This window comes from Pseudopipra pipra, chromosome 5, assembly GCF_036250125.1.
Source record: "Pseudopipra pipra isolate bDixPip1 chromosome 5, bDixPip1.hap1, whole genome shotgun sequence".
NCBI classification, from domain to species: Eukaryota; Metazoa; Chordata; class Aves; order Passeriformes; family Pipridae; genus Pseudopipra; species Pseudopipra pipra.
The window spans coordinates 21,919,491-21,943,250 of record NC_087553.1 but is presented as its reverse complement, the minus strand read 5'-3'; the positions used below and the strand labels follow the sequence as shown (position 1 = coordinate 21,943,250).

The following is a 23,760-nucleotide window of genomic DNA, read 5'->3' as shown; positions in this document are numbered from 1 at the left end:
GTCAATACCAAAGTCAAACCTTTCTGTAGGCTTGGTCTCTGACAAGGCTCACAGATGTCTGAGTCTCTCATCTGCAACACTGGTTACTTCAGCAACAGCCAAGAGCTGCATGCTTCAACAGGAAGCCCAAGGAACAAGTCAGACTGCTGTCTATCAGCTACACAGTTATTTTGTTTGAGCTGTTTTCCTAGGATAAACGTACATCGCCTCAACATCACAGTGTCCATGGTTCACCAGGATTGCGTGCATGCGCAGCAAGGGGCATGGGCTGCTCTCAGCCAGGGTGTTTTTCCTTCTCTCCCTGTCTCTGTCTCATTTTGTTTAATTTTTAAGCCCTGTTTGCTCACCTTACTAGTCAAAACAGGTCTTTATTATTCTTTTCAACGATGTGCAGGGCTAGTGCAAGTGGTTAAGAGAAGCAAGCTGTCCTCCTTCCCCAACATCAATACCCTCCTTGCCAACAATAATTATTCTACATGGGGAGTTTTTCTCTTATCTGCTGATGCATGTGAGGGGGGGGGTGGTGTTGGTGATGGGATATGCCGCCTCTTGATGTTTTGCGGATTTTCTTAAATGCCACGTTTTGATCTGTGAGATTAGGAAAAAGATTCTTTGTATTTGTCTGCAAATCTGCTGGCAGCTGCCCCTTCAGCATGTGGCCTGTGTCTGGCACACACCTTGCAGCCTAATTTTTTTGCACAGTAACTGCATTTTTTCTACACTCATACCAAGCTTGAACTCTCAAAGACGTATTTCTTCTCCACCACCAAGTGAAGTTTTAACTTCTTATACAGAAATGCTTTTGCTTAGACTAGCCAAGTGAAAAGGACAGGAGCCCTCATATGGCTGCTCAGCAGAAAACATGCTCAGTAGCTCTGTCTATCTGCAATGTAACCTTGGAGTTGTGATTTGGTGCATTTAATGGCTCCAGCCATTGCCCAGAATTGCTCAGAACACAAAAGATTAAGTAGCTGATGCTATTGGGAAGAAAGAGAGCTTGCTTTCCTTTCCCTTCTTCACTAGATATCGGTTTCCTTCCCTTAATCCATGTGTTAGCTCCCTCAGGTGACTCAGAGATTTCCTTCAAGATTAATACATCTCTAGCTTTGATGGGGAACTTGAAGAAACTCATGTAAAGGGCTTACAATCCATCCTTACTTGGCCCAGACTGGAAACCTTTATTAATGAACTTTATTTTACAAAATTCTGGGGGTCTTGGAAACCAAATTCAGTTTCTAAACTACTTTGCGAATAGGACTCAATGGGGAATTCAGTCCCATTTACCAGCTCAGCAGAAAACAATCCCCGGCCATTTTATTCTCTTACCACCCATGAAAATAATCAAGCGCCCTTATTCAACTTTACGCCCCCTTTTAAAAGGTTGACAGTCTCACCACTTCACCAACAGCACTGCCAGTTCAGCATTCCCCATGGTAACAGGGCTGTCTCTTCAGAGAGTAAGCAGGATGGCTAGATGCCTGATGGTAAAGACTCTAAGTTTCTACCGAGATCTGGAAGGTTTCTGGGATATATAACACCTCTTATTCTCTTTGGTATATGAACTCTGCCTCAGCAACATTTTCTGTCATGGTTATTAAGTTTCTCTCTTATAATTGTGAGTTTTTCTTCAAGTGATCAATGATGGATTGAACAGGGAGGCTGCAGACAACGTATAGAATAGTCTGCTTGCTTCACAGATGGCTGAAGCAAAACAGGAGTTTGTTGTGCTTATACTTCTGTAGGGGTTTTGGAACCTGAACAGAAATCAAAACTCAGCCCTACCATGGGAAGCTTTGTGTCCGGTTGGGCACAATCCTGAATGTTTATAATGCTGATGATAGTGGTGATAATGGTGAAGTTCATGCTGACAGGTGGGGACAATGACAATTGTTCACCTTTATATGTGAAATGCCAGCACTATTGCTTTCCCCATTTATGTTACATACTGCTTTCTCTGGATATCATCCTCACAGACTGGTGCCTCACTCAGACCTCACTGGTAGATGGGACAGGGGTAGCAGGTGAACTCCTCTTTCTCCTGTTATTCATGAAGGGCTGTTGGGAAACCATTGGCTCATAATAAATGCCAGTTATGATTAACAGTGGGCTCCTGCTTCCTTGGTCTAACACTCAAACCAGGTAGCACTGGCAATTTCCTCTAGTAGTTGCTGTCCCTTGGCAATTCTCTTTCCCTTCAGCACAATGTGCTTTGCTTTGATTTGGCTGTGGGGCAGAGATCCAAGGGAGAGTTTTGTTTTGTCTCTGATGGGGAGTGGTGGCACTGATTTCCTGCCTCTATCCTCTACCAAGAAAGGCCCCCCAGCCCTCTCCCCACTGCATTTGGAAAGCAAATCTTGTTCATAGCATATCTGTAAGTAAACACAAACTGATCCTCTTCTGGCTCTTGAATCCCTTCTCTGCTCTCTTAGTCCAAGGTTTGTGCATATAGGCTGGCTTGCCCTTGGGTAAATACAGCAGCTTCATATTTTCTAGCTGCTCTCAAGAGCAAAGGTCAAGAAAGCAAGGTGGGAAAGGCATAATAACATGTTTCTCTCACCTCCTTCACCACTATCAGAACATTTTGCAAGCACTTGCCTGTTACACAATAAGCCACTGACATCCACTGTGTCTGGTTTTTGTTTCCCCTCCCTCACCCCAAGTTCTCTCAGCTCATTAAAATCTTCAACTCGCTGGGTCCTGAGAAGTTCCCCCTCGTGGAGCAAACGTTCTTCCCAAGCCATAAGCAGATGGTGAGTAACTTTGCTTTCTTCTGATGCCAGTATGGAGATGGAAGAAGCAACAAATGTGAGTTGGGCACAAAAGATGGTGGTGGGAATGATGGGAAGAGTCTCAATTTTACTTACAGAGAAACACAAGTTAAAAAAGTTATAAGCAAAAGGCACCGCTTGGGAATCTCCTTTTTTGCCCAGCCCTTCCCCAGGTCATGTATGGACCCCTAATGAAGCGAACAAGAGAACAGGCTCAAAACTAGACCAGAAATCCACTGTAAAACCTAGTCAACAAAAAGCTCATCCCTTAGTGCAAGGCATCACTCTATTCAGATAAAGCAATTTTCCCCACTCCTGGAATTGCTTAAAATATGCTGATGATTTGGGACATGGTTCATAAGAGGTGTTTATTTCACCATGTTAGTTTGCTTGGTCTACCACGTGGTTGCCATGCATGAAACATTTATCAGCTTGAAGGTACTCAGAGTAACTTGGAGTTCTTGAAAGGGTTTTTTTCAGCTTCTAATGTTTTCTTTGCACGGTGGCTCTGAAGTCTAGTCTTTCTGTCAGCAACTAAACACTCAGTGCCCTGTGGGGCTGCTGGGCACTGTTCCAAACTCTTAGGGCACCTTTCAAAGAGATCTGCGTAGGTGCCCTTAGTCCTAGAGAACATGGCAAAGAGAGGGGCTTTGTTTAAAACTGATCATGTCTCTTGTTTTCTCTGGTTAAAAGGAAGACTAGACCTTTGTGAATTTTTGCTCCTAACCTACATCCATAAGTTAGTGGCTCTTCACACCTGGCTGAGACTCTGTATGAACCATGACCCCTTATGTGAGCCACTGGCTGGCTGAGCTAATTTCCGAGGCTTGATTGTGAACTGAAGCAGAATTAGCAGCCTGAAGATGAGGGTTGTTGAGGTGTTAAACTAAGGCTCAGAAATATTAAACCCCCCTCTTTTCTCACACACTTATTGCAATACTGTGGGCCGACCACAATACAACAGGGTGTAGGTACCTGACAGTGGACGTAGGTACTTGGTGGGAGCTTCAAAATTGCAAAGGAAATTTCATTTAGTTTCTTGTGAAAAATCCCACTGGTGCTCATTAGGTACCCAAATACCTTGAAATGCCAGTCCTTCACCGCTCTGTTCCCAAAACTCTGTTCTCTACCTGTGCTGTGTTGACTACAGCACTTCTGTACAGGCACATCATGGAGGTAAGTACAGTCATGACTGTAATGCAGTGGTGAGAGTTGTATTATCATTTAAGACATAAAGAAATGGATGGTCCTTAAACAATATGTGACGGTTTGTTGCAAACTTTTAAGATAAATTAGTTGATAATACCTGTTGAATTTAATTCCTGATGATTTATGAAGAAGGATTTGTGACATTTGTAATGCTTCAGGACAGTTGTGACTTCGTCTGACCATCACTTCAGGAATGCTATTTTTGGAAGGCTTGATAAAGGTGATCATTGCAAATTTAGCTAGCATTTTTAGCAATATTTTCTTGTCTGGAAATTTGATTTTCATTTCCTCAGACATAAATGTATTTGGTACCAGGATAGTAGTTTTGTTTAGCAGAACACTGATCTTAATTTCACTTTTTTGTCATCTTTATAACCAATCACCTACTTGGAGATGCTATTACTTACTTACAAAAGAGTACAGGAAGTCTTTTAAACTTTAGACGATCTCATATGAACACAAACTACTGCTGACATGCAAGCTTGAGTAATCTGGTTTAAAACAGTCACTTTCCAATCATTTACAGAAGCAACAATCCACTTGGGCAAATTCAGGCCAGCCCTTTCCAGGTGGGGAGTCTGCCTCACAGAATGAATCCAGACAACTTCTAAATATCTTTCTGGGTGCATCTTCACAGCATCCCGGGCTGTGAGAGCCTGAGAGGTCAAGTGCTTACACCAAGCAAGCTCCCTTGCAGTCACCACTCCACCAAACACCTGTGAAAAGTTGCTTCCCACTGTGCATCAGCTTCTCCATCTGTCTGATAGGAATGTAAAGATCCCCATTTCCCACTCCTTTTCTTCCCTTTCCTGGAGGCATTTTCAAGCTTTACCAGTTAGCACTCATAAAATACACTGTGGTCCTTTGATGGCTGATCCCCTGGAAGTGTTTATAACTAGTGTTATGGTTTTACCTCTCTGCAATGTGATATACTTCAAGCACTTCAGGTCGCACGTAAGAGATCCTCATCCTTCTACATCCAAAATTTTCCCAAGCTTACCCTCTAAACCTTTGGATTAAACACAGAACAGATTCAAAAACCCGTTTCATTCTTTCACACATGTAAAGAATAGAGATTTTCCTACAGTAAAAGTGGGATAAAGGAATTTTCTCACAGTAAGCCCATTTTTGTGAGCATTTCAGTTCAGCTGAAAATGCTTTTTCTGAAGCTTCTTTCCCAAGACAACAGGACAATTTTAACCAGCCTTAAACAGTAAGCCTAAAGAGAGGATACAAGATTCTGACATTACACATCAAAAAAGATGAACCCCTCTTCCCTTTGTCATGGGCATGTACCTTTCAGGCCTCCCCCCAGTGATCAGTTTTCTGGAAACAAGAGCAACTTGGCAACTGTTCTTCCAAGGCCCTACTGGTGCTAGAGCCAGCCCAAGTGACTGCCTTGCTCTGTACTGACCTCCTATGGCCAGTTAACAACTGGGAGTCATTAACTTCAAAAGGGATTTTTCGCCCCTTCTGGGCTTATGACCACAGTAACAGTTCTTAGAGAGACCAACATCTTAAAAAGAGGGAGGGACTCATGGAGGAATCTTTGCCAAAGTGCAAGAATTGCCAGAGGTGGAATATCTTCTCTGGGACCAATAAAACAGGATCAAGAAAGGGAAGGAAATTAATAAATCCATTTGCAAATCCATTTGTGTACATTTGAAGTGGACAGAAACTAATGTAAGTGAAGCAGAGACAGAATGTCTGTGATAGAAATAAAACCACTTTACTGTTTAGAATAAAAGGACACTATAAAAAGTGAACATTATGCAACATTACCTTAAAAGACAATATACATTCACTGAATATAAAATTTATAAATAACATGGAGGAAAACTGTAAACAGTGCTAGAAAATTTAGCAACAAATACATTCCTTCTGGACAAGATTTTTCACACGGGTTTGGTTCCTTCCCCAAGTTTCCATAACTATCAGGAACAGCAGAGTGGCTCTATGAAGGAAGGACAGTGCCAGAGGGAAGGAGAAGCCAGTACAAGCAAAGCAGCAGCAAATGTTTAGTGGATTTTCACGTTTTTTTCTCAAGACCAGTAGCCCCAAAAGTCACTTATTCTAAAAATAGACAGATAATTTTTGCAGTTCCCTAAATTTTGTTATGCCCTTCTAAGCTAAAAAATACGTTCTGATTGAGCAGTACTTTCAGAGACATCTGGAAGAATGGAAACTTGTTCCCATGGAGGCCCTTACTTCAAATAGTCTTTACTGTAAAAAGCACAACAGTATGTTTCCCATCACTGTGAGGGAGCATTTCACTCTGACCAAGTATGAATGGGATACAGTGATATATTTAGGTTTTAGAATAGTCCTACCTAAAGGGTCATTAACTCTTCAAAACATGGGAAATTTAGACCTAAAATGGGAGTTTTGTCCCATACAGGGGAGGGGGAAGCCTCCCACAGGAGGACTTTATCCAAGTTACTCCATGCACAGATCTCCTGCTCTCTCCCCACTCCATTTTGGAAAAGGAAAATAGAATCCAATCTTTCTCAAACTTTCAATATATATTTTTGTAATTCTAAAGGGGAAAACACTTTCAAGAAATAAGGAAAAATATTTATAAATAAGAAAGTGAACAGCAACAGTGTAGAAATCAGCTATGCATTTTAAAAAGTACTGTTAATAATGCTGGTGTACCTAAGCATGGTGGCAGGGAGTGTGTGTGTGTAATCCTGTACGTGTCCAAAGGTCGTGCTCACGAGCTGTGCCATTGACAGTTCTCTGACCTTAGGGTACTGGCTGAAGTGAGGAGCATGCCAGAGGTGACAGGAAGGTATTGGTGCTACTGCAAGACATTGTATGCTCCACACACTGAGGCATACTCTTCACACCTGCCTTCTCCCATCTCCACGCCTGGTGTTCCCACATATCACAAGGCCTGCTGTAATGAGGGAGTGAGTTTTGTCCACTGGCAGGCAGAAGTGACTTAGTAAGGCAGAATAAAGAAGAGCAGATAGAAAGGAAGAAGTCTTTGAGTCTGATTTAGAGCCTCTTCAATCCATGTAATGGCTTCTTTCCCACTTCAAGAGTGCCTTTAGTCAGGTTCTTAATGCAAGCAACAAGCTGAAGCTTAGCCCAAGAAATATGTCCCTGATAGCATGCACAGAAACAAAATTAAGAAGCTTCCCAAAAGAAATGTATTTTCACTGGATTCTTCCCCCTCCTTTCAGCTCCACACTTTGAAAAGCCTTAACAATTGTTTCTTTACACAGCAAGGGTAAAGATTTACCAAACCTCCACTCCTGCTGATCTACCTGTCTGTATCTCAAATATTTTACCGTCTGCAATATAAAGTGGGAATATGCTTCATTTTCTGGTAATGCATCTGCTGTTTTGTTGTTTACAAAGCACATAGCTACACTATATCCTACTTAGGGACATAAGTCCTCATAGTATTAGAATGCAAATATTTTCACAATAATTCGAGTGCAATACTGTGATGTCTCAGCTAGCTAAATGAATCAGTGACAAGTAAAACATGCAGAGCTGCAGTTTAATGAAAATCCAAATCAACACTTCACTGCACTGAGGGGCATTTTCATTTAGCCTTCCAAAGCTGTGAAAAGTGGCTGCAGCTCAAAGAGACGTCAGCTTTGCAAAGTCGCCTTGAGCTTGAGGTGGGCCATGACCAGCAATGCCGACTCCACTCGATGCAAACAGGGAGGGTGGCTCCACGCTGTCCTCAGCGACCCTCATAGATTTTGTCAGCCACACTCAGCTCAAACAGAGCTTGCTCCGCTGGGCCCAAAGCCCAACTCCATATTTTGCCAAAAGGGACAACGTTCTGAACCACCACCTGATCCTGTGACGGGTGTCATGAAGCACCCTACTCTCCCTCTCATCTCCAACCCATAAATTAGGAGTAGTCACAGGGAAGAGGACTTCTGAGAAGTGTCCAAAGTCTGAATCACAGGAAAATCCAAGACTTTCAATGTGTTTTGTGTTGCATTGCCACTCAGAGCTGCTGGGAAAAAAAACATATACAGCAAACTCTGTGAAAATGCCCTTTAAAATTCATGCTAAAAATGAAGCTTTTTGCTGCAACAATTCATGTAGCAAATGGGGCATTTCAGAGAATGTACATCTGGCAGAGCTCTGTTAGCACGCAAGGAACATAAAAACACATCAGTGCCCATCTCAAACAACCTTTCTTTTCAATTTGGCAAAGAGGTTCCAAACAATTCTCCAGTAATTGAGGTCACTGACTGTAAAATGCTGTATTGCCCCAAGCTGGAATAACTGCAACTCTTTTCCTGCTGGTGGCAGCTCTGATTTCTAAGTGGAATGAATGGAAGATATATGGAAACTTAAGATAAATAATCATAATAATACAAAAATGAAGTTAAGCACAATCTTCTCCCTGCCCAAGCCCTCCCCATCCAAAACTTAGTCACCCATTTTGTCAGCACCCCTTCTTCACCATCGTTAAAACTTAAAATACTTTTATTTGATAAGAAAAATTATATTATAGTTTTCTTAATAAAAAACCAAAATAGAACGAAAAAAACTTCTCCAGTCAACAGCAAAGCACAAGACAGTAAGGCTCCTCCTCCCACATCACTGCAGGACATGGCATGAGCACATGCACAGGGCTATGCTTAACAGTGCCTAGAGGGAAACACAGCACTTAACACAGAAGGAACCCTCTGGCAGCTGAAATTTTACAATCCCAGACAACACTTATTAGGAGACCACTTTTTCTTGCCTAGCCCACACACACACTTCCTTTCACTATATAAACAAATGCAGCTAGTGTAGCTGCAGGGGAGGAACCATGGTGCAAGGAGGTACAGAGGAAACAATGACTGTAGCCACTACTGCAAATACACTGGAGCTTCAATACCTTAAAAGCAACTCACCGACTCGGAATGTCAATATTTCTGTCTTTAAAACACAATCAAACCATTCTTTTGTTTATAACACCAAAAAAATTCCACATCCTGTCAAAAATAGCTTATATCATTATGTGTATATACATCTTAGTTCAGCAAAACACTATTTTGGCAATACATTTTTTTATAGTAAGAGTTCTAGCAAGTCTCCCCTTTCCCTCTTCCACGTGATTGATTTACAGTTGGTATTTTTGCATCTGTTTGGTTTAAGGTGTTCACAAGCTGGTTTTGCTGTTGAAGCTAAGCTGCAAAAATTTCAGGGGCCAATGCTGCTCAAAACAGGATGGCACAACACTTCATCTGCTCTGCTGTGGGTGGATTTACCTCCCTGAAAATAGGGGATGGGGCTTTTGTTTTTGAAAGAACAACAACAAAAATACAAAATACTCTTTCTTTTGTTCCAGGGAAAACCAGAACTTCAAATGTGCTGTTGCACTCACACTGTGACTTAATTAGCTAGGATAATCAGTCAACAATGCTTTTACCAGACGATGTGGTCAGACACACCAGGTGAATTCTCCCACTGCTGGAGTCAATCACACTGTCAATCTCTCCCATAGAGGAGGATTTCTTTTGGATGTAATTTTTTCCAGAGTTTAGGCTGGGTTTCTTTTCATTTTGCTTCATTTGCCAATCTGATTAATGAAACCTGTTTCCCTTAAAATAGATTTGTCTATGTACTGTCAGCACTTAGTGCATGAGGAGGGGTGATGGGAAGCCAGCGCACAGAAGAATACATTGCCTAATTGGCATAGTTTTTAGATTTTTGTTTTCCTAAAAAAATAGAGATTATATTGCTACAGCTAATGATATAAGTAAGAGAGCAAGAGCTCCATCTTTTTCTTTTTTTTTCTTTTTTTCCCTCCCATTTTTCCCTCTGGTGTGCAAAAGTAAGCTCCCAAATGTTGTCCGATCAAAATGAGTGGTATCAAAAAATGGAAAAGGTGACTACAAATTCAGTAAGGTAGCATAGACTTTTTTCTTTCTTTTCCATTTGTTTTTTTTCCTTTTCTTTTTAAGTGTTCGAAGTGCTAAAATTTGCATGAAAATAGGCACTAATTTCATTGTCATCATCATGATCTGGTAGGAGTTAGTGTCCAAAAGAAGATCAGCCACAAGTAAGGGAGAGGGGAGATAAGGAAATAGACAGTGTGCTCAGGGATCTGTGGCATTGATTATCGTTTTGTCTGGAGGCGCCCATCCTCTATACCAGCTGCAGTAACCTTCCACCCTCTGGATGCAGGCATAGTGCTTTGCTTGATATCCTGAGTGGCCGAAGTTGGAGAGCATGTCTGTCCAAATACACTCATTCTTGGAGGTGGCAAAGCAGGGCAAATAGTAGCAAGGCCTAATCTGCAATTGGAAAGGGAAATCAGGTAAGGCTATATGTAAAAACAACATTATATAAAATGTCTTTTTAACAGAGACAAGTGATTCAAAATTCCAGTCCCCCAAAACTTTGCTTACTAATCCAAAATTTAGCCTCAGTTCCGTAAGCACGTAAGCATGTGCTTAGCTTCACATACACAGCTAATCCGTAGTCAAAAGGGCTTTTCAGGTGCAGAAAAGTTGAGCTTATGTCTATGTTTTTGCAGGCCTGAGGCCATGTGCAAAAATCTTAGTACCAGTGCCAGGCTGTGAGGTTTTAAGCACTCAAAATGTTTACACAGGAAAAAAGCTGGACATACCTTGCCAAGCCTCTGGTACCTGATTTCATTCACCTGCAAATGATTCTGAAAGCCTTCCCCAACCCCAATTAACTCCAACAGGGCATTAAAAAGGAATAGACTCTGCACTTTTATTTGATTGTCTCTTCTCTGGTCTCAACACTAAAACTGAGCTTTACATTTTCTCTGTAAAAATTGTTGTCCTCCATTTCTCTTCCTGGCTGCTCTCCAGCACCATTGGGTATTACCAAGCCAGGGGAAACAGATGCCACCTAATCAAAGACACACATACCTTGCATCCGCAGCCCAGGTGATAACGATGATTCAGTCCTTTACGCTGGGACAGAGTCAGCCGGTCCCATTTCTCATACCAGTTGCACAGGCCAGTGTAAACCTTCCCTTCGTACACCCGGCCTTGAAAACAGAGACATGGTCACAAGTTAGCACTTTTCAGCTCAAGCACTTCTCTCGTTTCCCAAGATTGCTAATGCTCTCAATATGCTTAGCTTCAGTCACTGCTCAGCAAATGCTTTCTTTTTATTAACTTGTTCAGGAATCTCTGGTCAGCAAGATAACAGCACCTCTGCAAGTCAGGAGTGTTGTGCCAGCTGTAAGCACTACCAGCAAAATGCAGGTTAGTAATGCTGTCAAGCTCCTCTTAACAACAGAGAAAGTGAATTGACATCTTCACTAGAAATAAGACTTGGCAACTGCCACACATCTCTATCTCCTTGCACCCCCATCTCAGCAGCTCTCCAGCTCATTCCAAAATTTCTGGCACGGCCAAGTAGCAAGGAGTTCCCTGTGACAGACATGCCAGCTCAGGTATAAATTGACAGCCATGGACTGTCATACAATATATTTGTCACAACATGCCTGGGTGTAAGATATGTTTTAGGAAAGAGAGGGAAATCTTAGAGTGTGAAATGACTCTCAGCGTTGAAGAGTACAGAACACCAGAATACTGCTGGCCATCTTAACACTTGAGAAGCTGCATGCAGAGCTGCCTACACAGTCACTCATATCCTTAGCACACGTATGTGTAGAGCAGAAGAGGTTTTGCTAATGAAGAAGTACACTGCCCTTTACCTGTAATCAGATATTGGTACTTGTTGACCTCCAGCTTGACTCCGCAGAGACTCTCAGAGGCTTCTGTGTAGATGTACTGAACGTGTGGCATTATCTGGAAGCCCCTGTACATCTAGAGAAAGAATAAAAAACTTTTAATCATCTTAAGATGCCAACTTTCACTTAAGATTCTTTACAATCTACATTCCTAGACTGGGGTGGTAAGCAATAAGCTTTGTTTTGTACAAGGGTGAATGAATAATGGCACTAGCTGGACTCCTGGAAGTCTCCCCACCAGATCTGCTGGTAAAGCAGAAAAATCACCTGCTAATGAGCCATTGCAATTCTGCACAGGGACCACTTTTTCCCATTCGTATTAGTTCCAGTGGCATTGAGTGAGCAAAGCGCCAACACTGCAAGCTCTGCCAACATCCTGAACTATTTTTTCCCTTATATAGCTCATAATTAGAGAGAAATAAAATTAGTTCAAGTTTGGAATCTTTATCCTCCGTGTGATTTAAACAATTTCTTCCAAACTAGGGGATTTTTCTTTTAAACAATTACCCTATTTTCCAGTGTTGCTGTTGTAAGAGTTTCAAACCTTTGGCGCTTGATCTAAGTCATCAAGCCAGACACCTCCTTCTCAAACGCCCAGCATATGCTACTCCTGCTGACCTCAGCAAAGACTTAATGTTTCTCTAACTAAATGAATGCAGACACAGAATTCTACATCACCTTCTAAAATTAGTCCTGTACTGATGGATACCATAAAGAAAATATCATGTATACATTAGTTCCTCCACACTCCTCCTCCTTTTCCATAATCTTTCTTACAGCTCAGTTAAATTGAAATAGGAACCCACAGATATACTGGCAGTTGGATTCAGTCAGAAATTAGCATGTGTCCCCATCTGACCTTACCACTGCAACTTAGGGAAACTCATGCCTACTTGTTTGTAGCATCACGAAGCCTTTGCATGGCAATGAAACAACTACTCCATGTCTACATTGGACCCAATAAAACATATCCTATTTTTGAAAAATAGAGGATGGTTTCCCTGAAAATTTCATCCTTAAAATTTGATTGTCCTTTCAAAGCACTCAGTCTCTCTTTTTTCCCCTCCAACTCTATGAATGGCCAATATTTAAAAGTTAAAGAAGAAAACAATAGAATTCAGAATTAGAATTTCATAGCATTTCCCAGCCTATCCTTTCCTCTGTGAGCTTTATTGATAGAGAGCACATTCACATTCAGTTTAGCAGTAACTATTAATGTGAGGCAAAAGAGGACCAAATAATCCCAAACAAGCCCAGAGCTATAGATCCTTGCTGCTGTGTCACCTAAGCTGTGGTATCCTTCTCCAGGCTGCACTCTATTTTTTGAAGTCCCCTATTATCCCAGGGTATTTGACCATTCCCCCACCTCCTTTAAAAACAACAAACTTTTTTCTTTCTGAGAGAACATCTGTTAAATTAACAGATTTTCTGCAAGGTCCAGATACTTCATATAAACCCATAAAAAACTACTAATAATTCTTCTATGCTGAGAAGCCAAATTATATTTGGGACACGTATGGAATGTCAGTCAGGTGGGGTTTTTTCTCCTTAGAAAAAAATCCCCTAATCAGCATGATCTTGTAACAGTATCACATCTCAGAAAGAGCACTGCTGTGTACAGTACATGCTAGAGAGTTTGCATTTTCCAGCCTGCCTTCTATACCCAGCAAATACACAAAGAAAGATTTTTTAAAATTAATCATACTGTATCAACACAAGCTTATAGATCATGTTTCATATACACAATTTTGTCCATAATTGAGCAAAATCTTTCAATTAATATGGAAGAACTGAACTTTACCTAATCTCTACTTTATCCCTGCAATTTTCTTGGTATCAGATGACCTACTCAGATTTTCTAATCATGGTCAAGATAGCTGGAGATCTAAGTTCTGGCATAAGCATCCTGTTTGTCGTTGGATGAATTATTTTGCCCTCAGCACACTTTTGTTCCTCATCCATAGAAGAGCTCTGCTTTGTCTCCCAAGAGTACTGTGAGGAAAGGCACATAGAATGAAGATCACGTGTTCAGACCCCAATCTAGTGGGTGTCACACCAAGAAGCTATGATAACAGTATCAAAGCAGAAAAGACTAGCCAAGATAACAGTTGGGGCTGCCCAGTCCCTCCAGGCAGTGCATTATCTACTCTGCAGACAGCTGCACACTGTGCATGTGCAGTACAAGGGATCTGACACTCATGGTGCTAAGCTCAAAGTCGTGTTGGACTAATTAAGTGTCCAAGCAGGCTTTGAGCCCATTCTCCCTCTTGCAGAAAGGGCCACAAGCTAGACTAATCATTCCTCTGAGAAGCTGCTCAGGTCCTTCCTACAGGACCCTGACAGTCACACCTTTACCCATCTTCAGTGCCATCAAGCTACACGTGACTGCCTATGAAGTAGCTAGTATGCTACTATGGGGCTTGGTTTCCAAGTCCTGGACCTAATTTCCTGTTCACATCACCATCAGGGACACCACTGTCAGGGCTGCTAAAGGAAGCATGCTCAGCCTCTCCAAAGGCACTTAATTCACCCCTCAGTGACCGTCATCGATGCCAGACTGCCACGTTAACTGAACCAGCGCTGGGGCAGACAGGGCCTGCCTCACCCTCTGATAACTAAACAAAATTCACCATGACTTCGGTTCTCAGGGAAGGAAAAAGACAATTTGGCAAGGGGGAATCTTCTAGATTCCCACTGTCAAAACAAATAAAACAATACCTTAAGCATTATTTCTGGATGCACAAAATGTCCTAAAAGTGCTGTTAGACCAGTCAGAAGAAAACCAACCCTAAAGCTAACCTCTCTCCTAACTGCTACCCTTGGAGTCCTCCTGTCACCACAAATGTGCATTTTTGGAAGCATAATAACAGGGAACAAAGTATTAGCAAGTATCACATGGTGATGTCTGCTAGTGCTGCTTTATTTCCATCTGTGTCAGCATTCCCCTTAGCAGTCCCCATATTGCCTCAGAAATGCACATGCAAACACTGTGGTGGTTCCTGCTGCAAGAACAACTTGACCCTGTGAAGCTGTTCATGATGTTCCTCCCTCTATCCCTCCCATGTTAGGTTGCACTAGATACCAAGGGCTTGGAGTCATCTTGCCCAACCTTCAGCTACCTAAAACTTAGGCAATTCACATGAATTAGGTATCCTCTCTAGTCAAATGCCAAGAACATGCACCTCCAGAACAACTCAGCCCATCCTAAAATAGCTGTCTACAACTAGTGGGCTGAACTACACTATGATGGTTCCTGTCTCTATCCACTGACAATCAAGAGAGCAGGAAAGACTCAATGCCTCATTTTAGTCTGTCTAAAATTAAACTAAATTAATCCTACCCCACTTCTTTCCTCTTGGGACTATCACATTTCCCCTTGTAGACTCATTTTACAGATTAACACAAACTAAGTAAAGCCTCCTTGCTTCTGGCAGCCTGTGCGAAGTGCTGCCATGGTCAACTAGAACTGTTTGTGCACATGGAAGAGAAATATCTTATCTCCTTGTTTCCTTTGCAGTTTCCTGAAATAGGTTCGGGCCATTCTCAGAATGCACTAAAGGATCACTGAACACGTAGGGGTTAGATCAGTCCTGTGCAGATTTATGACACGTGATCTTGAAGTATTCTTATATTATTTGAGAAAGCAGTGGGGGAAGGCAGAGGCTGCTTGAAAAAGCACAAGGCCTTTTCAGACAACAAACCTGAACACTAGAAAGCCTGGCACTGTTCTGTCACTGTGGGCTGACCCTGTGCTCCAGTCCAGGTCCCAAGCTGGTTTAGTTGTGAAATGCAGCAACAAGTTCAGGAGTGTTAGTGAGATCAACAGTCAATCTCAGCAAACTCCAAGGAGCCCATGAAAGAAATACAGAGATTGTTTGTTGTCCTTTAAGGCTTCCAATGCTTTCCACAGGCAATTCAGTACACACTGATAGGCTAAATGGCCTGTTTATTTTTCATCTGCAGGTGCAGAAGGGTTTATGCAGACTGACATGCTAGTTTTATCTTTAGAGTTGTTCCCATGCAGCTGTGCAGAGCCATAGGCCTCCTTAGTTTTCTTTTCAGCAGGAGGACAGTCAGTTTTCTTTGGGGCAAGCAAGGGAGAGATTTGCTGCATCATTCTGAACTCCCCCACTGCACAGACCTAAATCCCTCCTTATACTGAAGTCTTTAAGCTCAGCAGAAAGACAGCAGGGCTTCAAAGAAGACACTTGGTTTGTTTGCTTGTTTATCAAGAACTATGTCCTCCGGACATTCCAGTTCTACTGAGGACTTTGACTGCTTCGTGTTCCCTCATGCCAAAGGTTACAGCTAAATGTCCAATGCAACATCCCACCAGCCCACCATCTAAGCAGCAAACACAGGGGCAGTTTGACCAACGCATGATTTCCCCTTCAAAAATTATTCTTGCTTTTGTTGGGACACACAGCTTCCTAACAAAACACTGTGGAACTGCTCCTGCAAAAAGACCCTGTGCTGCAAAATAACCCAATGAAAACAGCCAGGACAGGCTCAGGCATCTTATTTCAAGATTGACGGGATGGTGTCTATTGACAGTAGAGTGGCTGCTGCTCCACTCAACATGCTGGCCTTGCCTGGGCTTACACTCCTCCCCATGCCAGTGGACACATCAAAGCCTTTTCTATTCATAGCAGGACACTGCTGCAGGCTCCTAGGTCAAAGGAGGAATGCTTAATGCTGCCCCAGAGACCTCTGACACTGCAATTCACTGGCTGACCATGAGGCAGGCTGCATCACTAGATAGGAGAGAGGCCAGTGTTATAGTGGGTAAAGGGTAGTGATTCATTTCAGGGACTACCACTATTCTAGATCACTGCTGCACCTTGTTCATGGTCATATATTTAACAGGAAGCACCAAACTGTGGGAACTGAGAGGGACAGAAAGTAGTGGCACTGGACAGACCAGGATGAAATCAGAAAAAGCTGATGAAGCCACTACAGCATGTGGACATTGAGCACTCCTGTGAAGTGGGGTACTCTTGCTGAGCTGAAGAGTGACAGAACTGGAGAAGAACAGCACAGAGTGCTGCAAGCCTGATGAGGCCAAGGATAGTCAACAAAAAAAAAAAAAAGGAAAAGGAAAAGAAAAAGTGGCAGCATTGTCTCGTTGTTGCCAGCATAACCAGTTTCTTTTTTTACAAACACAAATTAATCAACAGATATGTATTTCCTTTGGAGTCTTTAAAAGAAATTTTTAAGGTGAAGGAAACCAATAAGCCCAGCATCTCACATCCTCTTATTTGAAGTGCAAGCATTCCACTCTTGTGGAAGAGCCATGCCAGGACCAGATTTGGCTACGTGCAGGGTTTTGCGACAGCTTATGAAACAGGCTTTGCATCTTCTCCTCCCCACTTTCGTGCTTAGTTATAAACTGCCTTATAAAGAGAGTTACTGTTACAAGGCAGGCAAGTGACTGTTTTTTTCTGAACCTTTACTTTGCCTAATATGTTTCAGATTTCTGCAGTCTCTGCCAAGCTTTTCCATTCCCTTTTTTTTTTTTTTTTTCTGAAGATATAAACCAGTCTTATGACTGGAAGGGCATTGCCAAAAAAAACAATCTAGGGCTGATTTTTAGCATTACATAACAACAGGGCAGTTTAAGAAGAAATACTAAGTCCAAAGCAGCAGGTTGAGTGCAGTTTGTGCAGCAAAGAATTACAGCTCTGAAAAAAGGAACTAAAGAAATCAAGTAACTGGTGTAGGAGATCTACCTCTTTTCATCTCTGAGTCAATAATTTACAGCTCTTCTGAGCTGACGAGCTTCTGAGCTTTATGAAAAGACTTCATTATATGATTTTCATTTGTTCTGTATATGGAAAAAAATGCTATCACCCTAACTGGTGGTCACAAAGAATGCAAGGAAACAAGAACACTCTCCCAAGGCTCGCAGACCCCCTGCTATAATTTCCTTATTGGATTTAATGAAAGCGCTGCATGGAAAAGCTTGCATTTCCACAGTCTAACACTGTGCATGTTGAACACAGAATAGGACTTCAGTATCTACAGAAGAACATGTGGCACCTTTTACTACCAAAAATTTTACAAATAATGGAAGAATTCAGGCATTCAGCACTGTATGCCAGGAATGATCTCTTCCTGCTCCTTTCCCCTCTTCAGGCAAATTTCTATCAAGTGCTGGTTTTCTTCCATTCTGGCTGGTCAATACAAAAATGTTGAGGTGCTGATAAGTATGCAAACTCTGTTTGTTATTAGATGTTAATTAGAGTCATTATCATATCTACAAGCTTGTATGAAATGTCTGCAAACATACCTTCATCTGCTTGACAGTGTATCGCATCGTTCCAAACGGTCCATCTTTCATGAGCTTCTTCCCCACCACTTTAGCTCTGATCACTGTCATAAGGGAGGAGAAATACAACAAATTATAAACAACCTTATACAACAGTTACGCTGTACCCTCCACTTCAAAAAAAAACCCCAAAAAAACTACTTAGATAAATTATTCTGCAAAATAAAAAAAAACTCCAGGCCAACCTTCCTCTTAATTTATTCTAAATCTCACACACAGCGATGGCATGTAAAATGGGATGCCAAAGCAAGTATTTACTTAGAGGAAATTCAGTTCTGTGCAAAGAATAAGAGCAAGCATTATTTATGGTTAAATCTCACTGAAATCTGCAAGGCAGACTATAGCTGGGGCCAAGACAGATTAAACTCTTTGCACCAAGCCACTGGGATGAAGTTTATATTTAATGTCTTTAACTCTCAACATACAGGATGATATTCAATAAGATACTACTTTTAAATTGTTCTTTCAGTTTCAATGCAGCTTCTGTTTCCCAATAACCACAACAATACAGAACAGTGCAAAAAGCTTATCCCAGCTTTTTGAATAATCCAAAGAACAGATTTAAAGGAAGAGATAGGTTTAGTTATACACACCAGTTCCTGGACATTGTTCCATGAGGGTGGTGTCAAATGAAGACAAACTCAATCTGCTCTGATTTATATCCTGTGCTTCAGCCAGACTTGTCAAAGAAATTTTAAACTAGCTAAGACAGTCCTGCTGGCTTTGATTCAAAGGGCCAACAAAACCTTCATTCATTGAGTGTAAAACCTAAATATTTTTACTTTTCTTAAACTTCTATTACCCAATGTCAGTAAAAGCCAGTACAATTTTATTGACTCTTCTATTTAACAAGTTGTTCAGACTTCAATTTACTCTCATCTTCAAATATATTTTAAGAACTAGCTTCCTCCATTTGTTGTCCCCAACCACCACAACCACCAGCAAAGCTACAGAAACCAGACTGTCTAAGGGTCAATGAGAAAGAACACAATTCCTTTAATTTCTTTGTGAATTCCAGGATAGTTCACTAATGCTGGAATCTATAGCAAGGAGTGCCAAATGTCTTATCTTCATCTATTGCATATGTGATACACTGAAATTGAAAAATTTGGTGTTTGCCAACACGTCTGAAACCAACAAAGAAATCTTATTGACAATGATAAGAAATATACTAAAAGGCAGTATTACAAAATACTAGTTTCCAAACCACAACACAGTTAGCGTGTAAGATGACAAGCACATTCTCAGTTGTTGACGAAATACCTAAAACCTCATTTTCTTCATGTACTTCACTTGCTAGCTTGGCAGTCCTTTAACTTCTAGTTAGAGCAGCACAGCCACTAGAGACAGAAACTTTTATTTACGGACTAATCAAGAGCTTCATCAAAAGACCAAAAATTCAAAATGCACATCTACACTAGCACATTACAGCATCTCAATTTCAACTAATGATACCCTTGCAAGCATATGGAAGGGTCTGTATTTTCATATTATTGTTCCCCAGTAAAGCTGGAGAAGAACAACAACCATCCAAGCAAATTCACCTAGAAAAGCCATGAAAAACTTTAGTGTGGGCTGTCACTTCAGGCCTTTTGTAAATGGGTCAAGCCCTCTGTTTCTCTGAGAAGTTGCCTTTATCACCACAATGGTAACTTTTCTAGTTAAGTTCTTTTCTTTACTGAAAAGCTAGAAATTAACAAAGAACCCACGCTGCCTCATTTTTTCCATATTGAAGGAAAAGTCAAGCTGATAGCCAAGGAGCAGAGGATACTCTAACTTAAGTCTATGCCCCGTACTCTGTGAGGCTAAATTCCCACCCCCTGAGGATTAGATGCGTCTGAATAACTGGAGAGAAATGCTGGATGGACAGCACTGCTCGGAAGTTGCTCTTGCACATGTAGCTTCAACATCCTAAGAGTCCACACATGAGAGCCACTTGTAAATCTGCCCAGAACAGAGCTCCGAGCTGCACATCTGCAGCCACACGTTTCCAAGTTCCCATCTTTGCTCCTTCAAACCACCACTCCCCAGTTGTACGGCTAGACCACTCTACAGTCCTGGTCAGAAAATAAAGAACACTGCTCCTAACTGAGGAGGGGCCATGCATACTTGCCAAAGGAACTTTTCACGCTCTGCAAATTATCAGAAATTTACAGTATTCCTGTTGCAAATTCAGTCCATGTTATGTTTACTGTTTACTTCTGCGGACTCCTGCTACTTGAGCAGAATGAGGCAAAAGGTATTGTCACTGCTCTCCTGAACTCCTCCCTTCTCCTTGAAGCTCTATTACAGTACTACTATTACTGATGGGAAACTTTATCCCACACAAGTGGTCACCAAAATAGCTGCATATTTTTAAACCACAATTCCTTTGAAGTACTGCCTATGAAAATACTCCAAGATGAATGTTTCTCAGTACCTTAGGGTTTCAGGTCAAGTCACTTTGTGGGACTGGAGCAGTTGGCAAAGTCTCATGAGTGATTTGTAATTATTTATGAAAAGCTAAATTAGATAGGGATATAAATCTTGATAAGATAAGCATGGTATTAATGGTATCATGGTAAGCCATGATACAAAGAGGAGAAAACATACGTGCTGCTTCTCAACCTTTGACATGATTTAAAAAAAGAGGGAGAAAACAGAGAAAGAAAACCAAGTATTTAGTTAATATTTTAAAAAAATACTATTATGAAAATAATAAACTGCTATGTTTGAGGATTCAAGAAATGCACCTAAAAAGTTATCACAAATTATTAATGTACTTATATATTTTCCCTTGCCTTTTTGTGGGTTTTGTAAAGGTAAACAAATCAGAATGGGCATAGCAGAAAAAGGACCTATAGGACCTTTTATTTGCCCATATGCACACATATCTAACTCAAGTACTCTTTAACTTATCACTTACTCTGTGGTCATTTTCTCAAAGATTCATAGGAAGAATAAGCCTGAAGGTAAGATATGAACCAGAAGAGGACATTGACTTTACAGTTGAGATAGCAGAAGGCATTCTTTTCATGAGTCAAGGAGTAGATAAACAAGCAATACCTGATGTAAAGGAAGTGGATATGCTAGATTAAGACAAGCATTCGCCAAGCTGTGGAACCAACACAATGGAAAGACTTGTAGCTACCAAGTAATTTCATCCAGGCACACACTAGCTACTACATCCTGAAAGACAACGCAGTCACTGGTCACAGCCAGCACGGCTTCATGAAAGTCTAGCTTATCAAACCTGATTTTCTTTTATGACAAGGGAACCCACCTAATTGATCAAGGAAAGCCAGTTGATGTAATCTTTTTGGATTTCAGTAAAGCTTTTGATACTCTCTCACACAGTATCCTTCTGGACAAAGCACATCATGTGGTGGGTGAGCAGTTGGCTCACGGCGGTGAGCCAACTATCACAGAGGGTGATAGTGAATGGGGTGACATCAGACCAGTGACCTGTCACTAGTGGGGTTCCATAGGGCTCCATCTTGTGCCCTGTGCTCTTCAACATCTTCATAAATGACTTGGATGCAGGATTGGAAGGGATACTAAGCAAATTTGCAGATGACACAAAACTCAGAGGAGCTGTTGACTCCCTCGAAGGCAGGGAGGCCCCGCAGAGAGACCTCGACAAATTAGAGGGCTGGGCAATCACCAACCATATGAAGTCCAATGATGGAAAGTGCCGGATTCTGCACCTGGGATAGGGCAACCCTGGACATTCGGACAGACTGGGGAATGAGGTGCTGAAAAGCAGTGCCATGGAAAGGGACCTGGGGGTCCTGGTTGATGGCAAGTTGAATGAGTCAGCAGAGCCCTGGCAGCGAGGAGGGCCAACCCTGTCCTGGGGGGCATCAGGCAAAGCATCACCAGCTGGTCGAGGGAGGGGATTGTCCTGCTCTGCTCTGCACTGGGACGGCCTCATCTTGAATACTGTGTGCAGTTTTGGGCACCACAACATAAGAAAGACATTAAGCTGTTAGAGAGTGTCCAAAGGAGGGCAGTGAAGATGGTGAAGGGCCTTGAGGAGAAGCCGTGTGAGGAGTGGCTGAAGGCACTTGGTCTGTTCAGCTTGGAGGAGACTGAGGGGAGACCTCATTGCAGTCTACAACTTCCTCGTGAGGGGAAGAAGAGGGGTAGACACTGATCTCTTCTCTGTGGTGACCAGTGAGAGGACACAAGGGAATGGCCTGAAATTGTGTCAGGGGAGGTTTAGGTTGGATATTAGAAAAAGGTTCTTCGCCCAGAGGGTTGTTGGGCACTGGAACAGGTTCCTCAGGGAAGTGGTCACAGCACCAAGCCTGATAGAGTTCAAGAAGCATTTGGACGATACTCTCAGGCACATGGTGTGACTCTTGGGCATGATCCTGTGCAGGGTAAAGTCTTGGACTCCATGATCTTTGTGGGTCCCTTACAAATTAGCATATTCTGTGATTCTGTGATACATAAAGCAGTAGCTCTTTTTCCCAACTGAAAAGCAAAGGCATCAACTGTCCTGGTTCAATCTAGCCTGTGTTTTTTATTGGGGCCAGCCACTAGATGGTGACCCTGTCCCAAATCTCACCTTCCTCTGACAAGCGGGCAGCAGTACAGGCACAGGCTAACACCACAGATCCCAGTTGCTTGTTCAATTGCACCATGAGAACCAGATGCTTTCACGCACGTGGGCTGGTCATCATGCATTAACAGCATTTTAAGTGAAGGCACACCCTTTAGAGACCAGGACTTGCTCCAAAACCATTTCCCTTGTGACCAATTACCATGAATGGCTCAGGAGAGTAACAACTGCTACACTTCTCATTATTCTTTCAAGGATTTATTTTATTGGTGTGCAATATGAGTATTTTAAAGTGAGAGCTTTGGCTGAGATGCATGCTCACTGCATTGAAGTGAAGGATGTGGAAGACTCATGTTGTTTACTAATGGAGACATAGGGGACAAGTTATTCTCCCATTGCATTCTCTGACATCCAAATAGTGGCAAAATAAAATATATGGGGAGCAGCAACATGACTGGGAGGCTGAAGAAAAGCTCCTTCTATCTGGAGGCCACTGTCTACACCAGAAAGTGGACAACACTTAGAAATGCTGCTTTAACACCAGACATAGGACATGCCAAAGAGGATGGTTGCCATTTTATTCATCCAAGGACTATACAAGGGCTCACTTCCAAGCGCAATTTACTGAGACCTTTTCACCAGCTTTACTAGCAGCTCCCTCATTGTCTGCCTCACAAAAACTCCTTACTGTGCTGGTACATGCTGGAGGGCTCACATCATGCAAGACTAAGGCAGTTGGTATGTTTTAGACTCCTGAGTATACCTAGCACACTGCTGAGATATTAGTGGCATTTATGAGGGTGTCTCCTAATGTGGTCAAGGTAGGATTCTTTTACCCACAGATTTTCTAGCACTGGTGTTGACGGTGCTTCTAAGATAGAATTGCTGTCTACCTTGCTCACTCATCTCACAAGATGCATTCCTTTTCCCACTCCCCTGGCTGTTAGCAATTACTACCAACACTCTTTACTGCCCTAAATACTGAGGACCATAACTAGAAGTGGACTGTGTCCTTTGGGCTGGAAGTATGGCCCAACCACATGCAGCCTCTTGGGAGGCTCTCTTAAATTGCCTGGTGGCTGTAGACTTCTATGAGCAGCAAGTAGCTGGTGCCTGCTCTAGTAGGGGGACAAGAAAGCAGGCCTTTACCCATTCCTCCACTTCCACAGCAAAGCAGAATGGAGAGGGAAATACTGATGACAGCAGG

General features: G+C 42.1%; 2 protein-coding genes across 4 annotated transcripts in view; one reads left to right on the top strand and one right to left on the bottom strand.

Annotated features, from left to right (window-relative positions):
• The window catches only part of SYN3 (synapsin III), a 205,898-nt gene that overhangs the window by 68,253 nt on the left and 113,885 nt on the right, over positions 1 to 23,760 (top strand). For all 3 annotated transcript variants that reach the window (XM_064654915.1, XM_064654913.1, XM_064654914.1), the window contains one exon: positions 2,661 to 2,750. In XM_064654915.1, the coding sequence (XP_064510985.1) occupies positions 2,661 to 2,750 (90 nt within the window). The remainder of the gene's footprint in view (positions 1 to 2,660; positions 2,751 to 23,760) is intronic.
• TIMP3 (TIMP metallopeptidase inhibitor 3) overlaps positions 5,682 to 23,760 on the bottom strand; it is a 38,459-nt gene continuing 20,380 nt past the window's right edge. The window contains exons 2-5 of the mRNA XM_064654923.1: positions 17,969 to 18,051; positions 11,644 to 11,755; positions 10,847 to 10,968; positions 5,682 to 10,240 (exon numbers count right to left, since the gene is read on the bottom strand). Of these exons, the coding sequence (XP_064510993.1) occupies positions 10,043 to 10,240; positions 10,847 to 10,968; positions 11,644 to 11,755; positions 17,969 to 18,051 (515 nt within the window). The 3' untranslated portion in view covers positions 5,682 to 10,042. The remainder of the gene's footprint in view (positions 10,241 to 10,846; positions 10,969 to 11,643; positions 11,756 to 17,968; positions 18,052 to 23,760) is intronic.